The following is a 10820-nucleotide window of genomic DNA, read 5'->3' on the forward strand; positions in this document are numbered from 1 at the left end:
TATAACCAATGCTACTACCGCCCATTCGAATGTCCAATGATGTAACACTTTGGGATCGGCTATCACGAGAACGTGAAATTTTATTGATTTGCTTAATATTTGATTAAAAGTTAATCAAATGTGCTAATCTGGCTTGCATATGTGAGGTGCAAGTTAATTATTTCACTGTATGGGACCCAGGGATCTCGAAATATCACTTGGTGCCACAAGAAAAATTTATAATAAGTTATGCTTAATAGATACTGGGTGATACCTAGTGTTAGATTTAGGCCAAGACCAATTTATTGGCTGCTAATGTCGATGTGACATTAGAGACTAGGCATTAATTATTTAATTAATGCCAATTGCTTAGGGATACTTGAAAGACAAATTGGCCTAGCCAATTTAATTATTGACAGGTGAAATCAATTTTTTTAGCATTAAAAATAATTATTAAATTAACTTCCAAAAGTAATATTTTAAAAAATAATTTAATAAGTTAAATAATGTGAAAAAATGAAATTAGAAGGCTGCCACTTGGCAAAACTTGCCCATCATATGCCTTTCATAACACCCTCTATGCAATTGCTAGTACTCCCTTCTTTGCCCAAAGAAGATCGGCTTCCAACTACTCACTTTGGTCATGTAAGGTGGAGTGTATTGAAACCAATCTTCCTTCCATGGATGGGTGATAAATCCTTGATTACAACTTAATTACAGCAGCAAACAATTAATGCAAATCTGAAAATACAAATGTACCTATTGATCTTGGACAATACACACCCGATTGGCCCCAAAATTGGCACCCTTTCGGTATTTCTTTAGCTTTATTGAATAAGAAGTTGATTTACAATGGGATTCTCCCAATCCCTTTCGGTATTCCAACTCCCCTTGCTGTACAAAATCACCAACAAGTCTTTAATTTGATTTGCCCCTTAATTCGGGCAATCAATTGGCCTTCACCCGCTTTGATGGAGATGGAAAATGCCCCAAATTCAATTATTTGCTGGTCCTTCCACTTGAATAGGCTAAAAACAGCTTCAATCATGTTGAATCCAAGTCTTGGAGCTTCCAATTTTTGGCACGCTTCCCGAGGCTGCTACTAAACCCTAATTTATGCTACAGATTAGGATTTACAGTAAAGAAATCTGAAATTTCTCAACCTCCAAGGGTTCAAATACTGAGATCTTCGAAGCAAGGCTATGAAATGGCTGGGAGATGGGAAAGAAAGCTGTAGAGAGAAAAAATCAGAGTTTTCTCGTGAAGAATGACTGAAAATCAATCAAATGCAGCTGTTGCCCTGCCACAACAGCATGTAGATGTAAAGAACTAAAGAAAATTAGTCATTTACTGCTGCTGCCCTGTCTCAACAGCATGTAGATGCTGTCACCTGTTGTTGATTGGTCTTCTCCTACCCTTGGCTGTCTCAGAAGATCCTCCAATGGCTGCAAATTAGACTCTCTCTTGCCGGCTAAATCCACTAAAAATGCCTCTCTCCAATGGAGGGCACGCAAGCCAAGACAGGCAAGTGCCACTATTGCAAGAAGCCAGGACACTACACTGAATGTAGAAAGCGCATAGCCAAGAAGGAGTTAGGGATATCTGTTTCTGATGCACCTTCTACTGCTACTGAGTCCACGTCCTTTGTCGCAAACAAGGACTATTGTTTTTATACATGCAGTTATGACTCTTCTTGGGCTGATAGAGCATTTAGCTCTACTAAAGATGCGAGCACATGATTTTTTGACAATGGTGCTTCGAGGCACATCACATCTCGCAAAGATTTGTTTGCTTCTGTTATTGCAACCTCGGTTGGCAAGTCTATATAGTGTGCCAACAATGCATCATACCTTGTTAGAGGCATTGGGGAGATTGTGTGGATAGCCATTGATGGCTCTATTCTCCACTTGCAGGATGCCTTGTTTATACCAAGCATAAAGAAGAATTTGTTATCTATTTCTTCTTTGGCAAGGTGTGGTTTGCAGGTCACCTTTGATGATGACAAATATATGGTCAGAGATAAGGAACACATGACTTTGGTAGACTGGCACTCTATGTCATGGGTTATATGAGTTGGATGCTTTTTCAGTTGATCATTTGGTCTATCTAGCATCCACTCTCACTCCTGCTATGTCACAGGCGGAGTTATGGCATGCTCGCATGGGACATGTAAACTATGGTAGCTTGATGCTTATGCAGCATACACAAATGCTTGATGGTTTACCTCTCTTGGAAAGACCTCCTGAGCACATATGCAAGGGATGTATTTTGGGGAAAATGCATTGTTTTTCGTCTCTCCGTGATGTTGCTTTTAGAGCAACTGCCAAATTACAAATTGTGCACTCACATGTGTGTGGCCCTATGCAAACAAAGTCATTGGGTGGCTATTACTATTTCGTCGCTTTCATTGATGACTTTACTTGTTTTTTATGAGTCTACTCTTTGGTGAAAAAGTCAAAAGTGTATGATGCACTTTTGGCTTTTATAGCACTTGCTGAAAATCAATCTGGCTGCAAGGTAAAGACTCTCCGTTTGTTCGGACTGAGGGAGGAAATACATGTCTTATATGCTGAATTCATTTTTAAAGTGGAAAGACATTGTTCATCAGTATACTACTGCTTATACTCCACAGCAAAATGGGTTTGCAAAAAGGAAAAATCGGTCACTCATGGAGATGGCCAGATGTATGCTGAAAGCAAAGAGCTTGCTCCACAGTTTTTGGATGGAAGCAGTTATGTGTGCTTGCCATGTTTTGAACAAGTATCCCACCAAGGGATTAAATAATGTAACGCCTTTTGAGGCTTGGAACAGCCGGAAACCTTCTATTGGACATTTCCGTACTTTTGGGTATCTTGCATATGCACATTCCCAAGGTACCCACGAAGAAGTTCAATAACAAGGCTCTTAAATGCATTTTTGTCGGGTATAGCAGTGAGAGCAAAGGATATAAATTATATGATCCTGTCTCTAAGAAGGTATTTGTCAGCAGGGATGTGGTTTTCGATGAAAAATCAGAATTATCCCTTGCTAGTTTTGAGACATATCAGGCTGCCAATGATATATTTGAAGGGCTACTGCCCATTTCTTTCAGTGATACAGTTGGAGCTTCAGCAAGTGAGCTTAATGTTCAGCCAACTGCTCCATTGGGTAATGCAGAAAATCAGCCCATAGCTTATCTGAATATTCAGCAAGGTGCTGAATTTAAAATTCAACAAGAGCTTGTACACAGTCAAGAGGCTAGGCAAATGCCTAGATGGTATTTGCAAACAATTAAAGATAGTCATTTGGATGCTCCTATTGCTGGTCATACTAGAAGGCAAGCTCGTATGCATGATGGCACACATACCATGGAGTTTGTTATGGTAGCAAATACATTTAATGATGAGGAGCTTGAATGTTTAGAGGATGCACAACATAGTGTGCATTGGATAGCAACAATGCAAGCTGAGTTTGATTCCATCATAAAGAATCAAACATGGGATTTAGTATCCTTGCCTATTGGGAAGAAAGCCAATGGTACAAAGGGGTCTATAGGCTAAAAAGGAATGCAGATGGATACTCTGACAAATATAAGGCCAAGCTTGTGGCCAAGGGCTACACACAAAAGAAAGGCATTGACTATGAGGAGACATTTGCTCCTACATCTTGCATGACTACCATTAGGTCTACGACTGCCCATTATGGATGGACTGCGCATCAATTTGATATAAAGACTGCATTTTTACATGGGGAACTTCAAGAAGAAGTGTATGTATAGCAGCCCATTGGTTTTGCAGTTGTAGGATCCGAACACTTGGTGCGCAAGCTGAAAAAGGCTTTATATGGTTTGAAGCAAGCTCTTGCAGCTTAATATGCAAAGATTGATGCTTTTTTACTCGGCCAAGGGTTCATAAATAGCTCATCAGAGTCTACCCTTTACGTATGTAAAAAGGGGGGATCCTTGTTGATCATATGTCTATATATTGATGATTTTTGCTTACATGGACACATGCTGATCAAATTTCAGCATTCAAATAAAATTTGCAGCAAACTTTTGAGATGTCAGATTTGGGGCCTTTGCACTATTACTTGGGCATTCAGTTCATTCATGATAATAGAGGCATTGGATTGTCATAGTCTAGATACATTGGTAAACTTCTTGAGAGGTTTGGCTTACAAGATTGCAAGCTAGTTTGTACACCAATGAAACTTGGACTAAAACTATCATTGCATGATGACAATGACTTGTTTGATATCCATACATATGCTCCAACAATCGGATATCTTATTTACTTATGCAACACAAGGCCAAACATACAATTTGCAGGTTCAACCCTGAGCAGATATATGCATTAGCCACGCATGTCAGATTGGCAAGCTATCAAGCGTGTTTTCCGTTACTTGGAAGGTACAGATGAGGACTTTAGAAGTTTTGACCTATCTGTCACTTGTTTTAACAGAGAAGGTAGCTCGTTCTAGAGCACTCAATTTATTGCCCTTCAATGCATTTTCTCCTCTAGTGCGGATTTTGTGTGCATTTCTTGGGCAGTTTCTACAAATAGCGATTTGCCTTATCTGCCGGATATTGTCCACTATTTCTAGGATTTTACTAAGCATTTCTTACATTTTTAGTAGCATAAATGCTCGTCGGCCATAATTTAGCCCCACATTTCAAGTCGGTCAGATTTGGGGATATTTAGCTATTTATAGTCTTCCCCACTCAATTGGTAGATCATTCATTTATCTTCCTTATTCCTTGGTAGGTGCACACTCCGCTCCATCATATTCCTCTGTCTTCAGTCCTACCATCATCATCAACTTGATCCGGTGCCCTCACTGATGTTGTGGGCTATGTGCAAGGACTTATCAGTCCTCCTCTATTCAGCATTCTTTCCTTGTTCAATGTAAATTTCTTTCTTCTTTTCTTGCAATCTCTCTGTTCCTTTGTCTATGTGTTCATGTTCCATCTTCCACTGCGCACTCTCACAGCCTCATGCTCAAGCAACATCGAGGATACATGTGTAAAGCTCACACGTGTAAATGATGTATGCACCCGCAAAGCATTTGCCACTCCATTAAACTCCAAGGGAAGCTTGTAGAGCATTGTTCCCATGAGATGTGCCTTTGGAAGGGCAATTTGCATATGTCAAAGCTGGTCCTGTACCTATATAACACAAAGCAAAAAAGACTGGATGGTATCCTTTGGGCCAAACTTCATTTGTTGAAGCTAGCAATAAAGGGACACTGCATGCATGGTGGAAGGTGCCTTGTACAACATCTGAAGCTTTGACCACACTTCGGGAGATGTCTTGCATGAGGTAACCACTAGTAGAACTTCTTTAGAAATACATTGAAGCAGTGCAGAATACGCGCGTGCATCATCCGAATCCCATGTAAGCACAGCTTCCTCATGGTTGTCCTCGTCAAAATCTTCACAAAGAGAAGAAGGACGTTGAGGCCGAGGAATAGCTCCACAAACAACAGACCGAATCCACTTCAGCACAAACCAAGCTTTCATCATAGCACTCCATGTAAGATAGTCAGGTTCATGTAACTTATCATCTGTAAAAGTACACAGAGGAGCCATCTAGAGAGAATAAGAAGAGAAGATAGAAAGAAGATAGAGAGAGAAGACAACCAACCAAATAGCACAAACTGCACAAAAATAGAGTTCACACACAGTATTCACAAGCTGATCACAAGAAATTAATCAAAGGATATCGCTTTGCACAAAACCAAGATAAGATCCTGAAAATGCAGAGTCTAAGCAAAAAGCAACAATTGTCAGCAGTACAAGAACTGCTAAGTGGAGAAAATAGCAGTGCAACCTAAAAGCGCAAATCCAGGAGGGGTGTACGGATATTGTCACTGTATTAAATATAGAAAACACAAGTATAACTGGCAACAAACAGGTCGAGTTACAGCCATAAACTGTCACCTGATCAAGAAGGAGAAGAAGGGACATGTAATTAGCAAAGAAGCATGCAATAGGAGCCTAGATCCTACAATTTGATACCATGTCAGAAGCAGTGTAAAAATGGAAGCATATACAAGTGTTGAAATAAACTGTTGAGCACAAGACAGAGAAGAGAGAGAAAACAAAAGAACACTACAAAGAAAAAGAACTTAGTGATGTGCCTGGGAAATGAAATCCATATTCTAAACACAAGACAGTCGCGTACAATAGTGAGTCACTAGCTACATGGACACTGACACCGACTCCTCTCTCCAACAAGAAGACCACTTGAAGAATGATGATGACTATGTGACTGAGGAGGAGGAGGAGCCCAATACAGACCCAAGTGGGCCATAAGCAGTAGCTAGTCGGCCAATTGGCATAAAATACCAAAAACCATATGAAATGATCACAATAAAAATGCCTAAATTGACTACAAATATGTCCAACCCATCATGCATGAACAAACTTACACATGGGCCGACAATCCTACTAACAAAAATCCCCAAAAACAGACACATAACCCTCTCGGTCTAATAATAGAAATATTGATGCCCACACCATAGACTAGCATTGTAGACTTGTCATTGATGGTAAGCGATTCCCATCTGTCCCAAACATCCTAAAACCACTCTCTGTGAGGGGTTGTGTGACTAGTTGCTCCACTATTTACCAACCATGGCTTCAACTCAAATGATGCAAAAGCCATCTCCCCCTCTAAATCACAAGAGTAACAACCATAGACTCTATAGCTAGTGCTACAATGGTAGAGTCCTTTGCAAACATATCAAGTGACTTGGTGTCCTTAGAAGAATGTAGGCAGGGATGCTTCTACCAACACCAATCCTCCATATGGATACCCTTTCTGCAATGAGGGCAATTCTTGGAAAATCCTTTCTTCTCTTTCTTTTTCTTTTCCTCCTTTTCTTTTGACCCTTCCCTTTCTGTGTCCCTCCCAAATGGAACCTGCAATGAGTCACACCTAATCCACTAGAGGTCTCTGAATGCTGAGCCTCCTACTCAATCACTAATGGAACCAACTCATTACTCTTCCCATGTCAAAGTCTCATGTACTAGTGAGGTAAGCAAATTGGTATAAAACATGTCCATTGGGGGAAGGGAAAATGATTAAGCAATGTGACTGCCAAATCCCTAGAATCCACCACTCACCCAAAGGAAGCCAACTAAAACCAAATTTGCTCCATCTTGTTGATATGCTCGCTGATTGTAAGAGACTCAAATGTTAACATCTGGCAAAGCTACATCTCCAAAGTGAACTTATGAGAGAAAGTGCAAAACCTTCTAGAGATTCTTGAGTTTACTCATAGTTGTGGTACAATAGGAAGACCCTCCACATGAATCAACACATTATCAATGGAATTAAGGCAACAGAATGTCAAAACTCTATCTAGCATGGATCCTATTCCACAAATCAACCTGAATCTCTGAAACACCGTCATCAGGTATAGATAATGGGCTGGGAGATGAATGTCCACATCTCATAGATGTCAAGAATGTGACAGCAGGCCTTAGCCTTCCACAAAGAATAGTTGGATTCTGAGCCTCACGGAAACTGGCGAGAACAAAACGTCCGCTGGTGCAAGTAGAGAGAAGTGAGGTTGAGACTTGATGAACACTATGGTGGGGCCAACAAGAAGAAGCAGATGAAAAAGGTACATCAAATGGAAAATCCATGCTAAGAAAACTCAAAGTAATACCTTGAGATCTGCAAAAAAAACAACACATTCTCATTCACAATGCAATGGCCTTACTATAAGTAGGCAAACAAAGATTATCTATACTCTCCACAGGAGATAGGAGAGGAAGAAAGGTGGTTCCAAGACTATGAAGAGGAGAAGATATGCTTTTTTGAAGACCAGGGATTCTAGCACTTGCTTTCATTGTCAGCCACACATGGTTTGACATTATAGATCTCCTGACTGGTTTTTCACAGAACCTTTGTTGAATATTTTTGTTTTGGAAGTCCCTTACAAGGATGATTTGGTACTTTGCCTTGGGATATTCTGTCCAAGGGGATTAACTCTAATAGAATCTTTCTGTTCTCTTACAAGAAGTGAACTTTTGGCAAAGGATGATTTGGTACTTTGCCATGGGATATTCTGTCCAAGGGGATTAGCTCTAATAGACTCTTCCTGTTCTCTTACAAGAAGTGAATACATTGAGGTGAAGAAAATAGTGCCTGATGCTTACCAAAGCGGCTTCTAGCTCTGAAAGAAAGTCTCCCAAGTACGACCTGTGTGTGCCAGGATGCGTTAGGGATTCCAATCCAAGCAAAGCTTCCCCTAAAGAGCTAACGTAAGTAGTAATACCGTGTCGCCATTTCGCATGGTGTCTCTGTTAGCTTGCAGCCATTGATCTTTCCCTGTAACTCTGCACAGTTACAGGGATCTCTCATGATTTCTCTGTTAGCTTGCAACGATTGATCTCTCCCTTTCACTCTGCATGTTTATTGTTGCATGAGCTGATCTATCCACGAGGTTTAACGTGAAATGAATTACAAAAGCTTCCCCCCCCCCTTATGTTTTTCATGAGCACCCCCTTAGAGTTACTTTTGCTCCATGAGTCTCCCAAGGACCCCCACTATGAGTTTCTTCAAACATTCCAACAATAACATCAAGGCCAATGACCTGAAGGGCCAGCTTGTTTACACAAGCAAAGTGCATGTACGTTCAGGCTGCGTTCGATTCCCAGGGACTGCTCACTCTTAATTTGTCTCATCCGTACAGGAAGTCTTGGCACTATCACATTACAGGAAATAAACAATTGCACCAAGGCAACAATCTCTAAATAGGGTGTGTTAGCCTCGTAGACCCAGACATGCCAACATCGGTTGTTTGTTGTGTCTTCTTAGCCTATTGCTTCTTTAGACCTTGCTGTGTCTTCTTAGCCTATTACTTCTTTAGATCGGGTAAGGGTGCAAGAGAACTTATCCAAAAACAAATCCATCACTACCACCATGTTAGTATAAAGATTGGTTTTACACACGAAAATTACTTACATCGTAAAATTGGGAAGTGAAATTAATTAATATGTTGGAATAATCCATGTAGTGAATAAAGATGTGTGCAGTCTTCTTTTTGGGAAAGAACATCTTGAGGCACTTATCGAAGCTTTATAGTTTGAGAAATTAAAAGTGTGCTTTTTATAGTTTACTTTTACCTAATGTGACTTTATGGACAAAATCCAAACACATCATCGCAACTCTTCAAACACTAAAATTCCCACCAAATTTGGACTAACTTGCATACATATCAATATCCAAAGATGACTAATCTATATCTTTTCTTTTCATACAACATGTGAAGTGCCTAATTCTTTTAGCCCTTATGTTCCAAGAATGGTTGGTCCAACATGACTTCATAGGAAAGCATGGAAAAGATTTTCAAACCTTCCTCTAGGCTCATAAGGATAAGAACAATTGACATTCCATAGTGTGGGGGGATACAATCAAGATTGACCAAAAGGAGGGTGGCCTAGGTCAAGAAGAACTTGAAGAGATGGTGGATATGATGGTGTTTTCTTAGTCAAGAGGATGGGATAGGGACAACCATGGGCACCTATAATGGAAGTTGGAAGGATGTTGCAAATGGAGGTTACAATGATGCAAGAGCCATCAAACTACATTGCGATTGCTATGGGAGGAAGATGGCCAAAGCATAAGGGCTTTGGCTAACATTGTGGAATAGAGCCCATTCTATTTGATATAGACACTATGATGAAAAAGGCAAGAGCTTCGGATTTAACCCAAATCTTCTAGTGATGCTATAAGATGGTGGGTGGTTGGCATTCTCTTCAATGAGGCATGGCCAACTAGTACAACCTTGGTAGAACATTTGTATGGAAGTTTGAAAGGCCACCTAGACATGCATGTTCAAACAATGCCAGCGAGTACCAACCTTGGTGGAACAAGTGTGCATAGAAGTTTGAAATACCACCTCGATATGGTGTTCAAACAATGCCAAAGGTCCCATGCATCCATCCTCCATGCTCATCTCCAATGCTCACACAACTTAGGAGAGATTTGGACAAGCTCACTTGAGGTGTTCTCCTCTTTTTTGTGCTATTGCTTGAGAATATATAAAGAGGATATAGATACAATGAAGGAAAAATTGTCATGTGCCTTCTTAAAGTGGTCACTCATGAGTTACTATGAGTTTCTAGATGGCTTAGTTAGGTTGCTAAAGCCTCTCTAATCCATTTTGTAGCGAGTAAGTGGTCAAAAGTAGATACATGTTGGTCAAGTTGGACAAATGGCATGTGAATTTTCTTCAAAACTATCAATTGCTAAACCATTTGTACATTTTTTATCTCCTTTATCATCTTTCCTAAAGTGTACTTCCATTGCAAGGGTGCTTGTTCTTCTCTTCACTATTATCACTTATCAAAGGGCTAACTTTTTGCCTCACTTTTTGTGCATAATCAAGAAGGACAATAAACATGCATAATCCTCTATTGAAAAATATTTTTCCTAACTTGTATGCATAAACCAAGAAGTACAACAAGTATACAAAGTTGCCAATATTAAAATCTTTAACTAAAAGCATTATCATCATCTAAAATACATGAACCAAGAATTAGAGTTTTAGTTTGCTTGCATTCAACACTTGCATGATAATAGAAATATGTTGGGTTAGAGTCTCACTAAAACAAATATACAAGAGTGGTTAAGAGAAAACATATTGAAATTTACCACTACAATACGTATTGAAGAAAATTACTATCTTCTACTTGCCATAATTTGCAATTTGCAAAGTAAGATGGTCAAGTATTGTAGTGTGAAATTCAAAGATGCTATCAACATATACATTAAAACACATCATGATGAAAGCTACCAATCAATGATAATTCAGTCAACACGATAATTATATGAGCAATGGCAGGTTAA

The 10820-nt window shown here is 39.7% G+C and overlaps 1 protein-coding gene across 7 annotated transcripts in view; it reads right to left on the bottom strand.

Annotated features, from left to right (window-relative positions):
• Window positions 1-8454, bottom strand: part of LOC148016079 (golgin) — a 61692-nt gene extending 53238 nt beyond the window's left edge. For 3 of the 7 annotated variants that reach the window (XR_015688031.1, XR_015688032.1, XM_087663693.1), the window contains exons 1-2: window positions 8245-8454; window positions 8126-8168 (exon numbers count right to left, since the gene is read on the bottom strand). Coding sequence is in view for 4 of the 7 variants with exons in the window: in XM_087663693.1 (XP_087519819.1) it covers window positions 8126-8168; window positions 8245-8330 (129 nt within the window). In the remaining 3 variants the exon portion in view is untranslated. The remainder of the gene's footprint in view (window positions 1-8125; window positions 8169-8244) is intronic. The other 4 variants (XM_087663694.1, XM_087663691.1, XR_015688030.1 and 1 more) reach the window with 3 other exon arrangements.
• Between the last annotated feature and the right edge of the window lie 2366 nt (window positions 8455-10820).

This window comes from Lygodium microphyllum, chromosome 23 (assembly GCF_053477565.2).
Source record: "Lygodium microphyllum isolate KBCC chromosome 23, Lygodium_microphyllum_v1.1.10, whole genome shotgun sequence".
Taxonomy (NCBI): domain Eukaryota; kingdom Viridiplantae; phylum Streptophyta; class Polypodiopsida; order Schizaeales; family Lygodiaceae; genus Lygodium; species Lygodium microphyllum.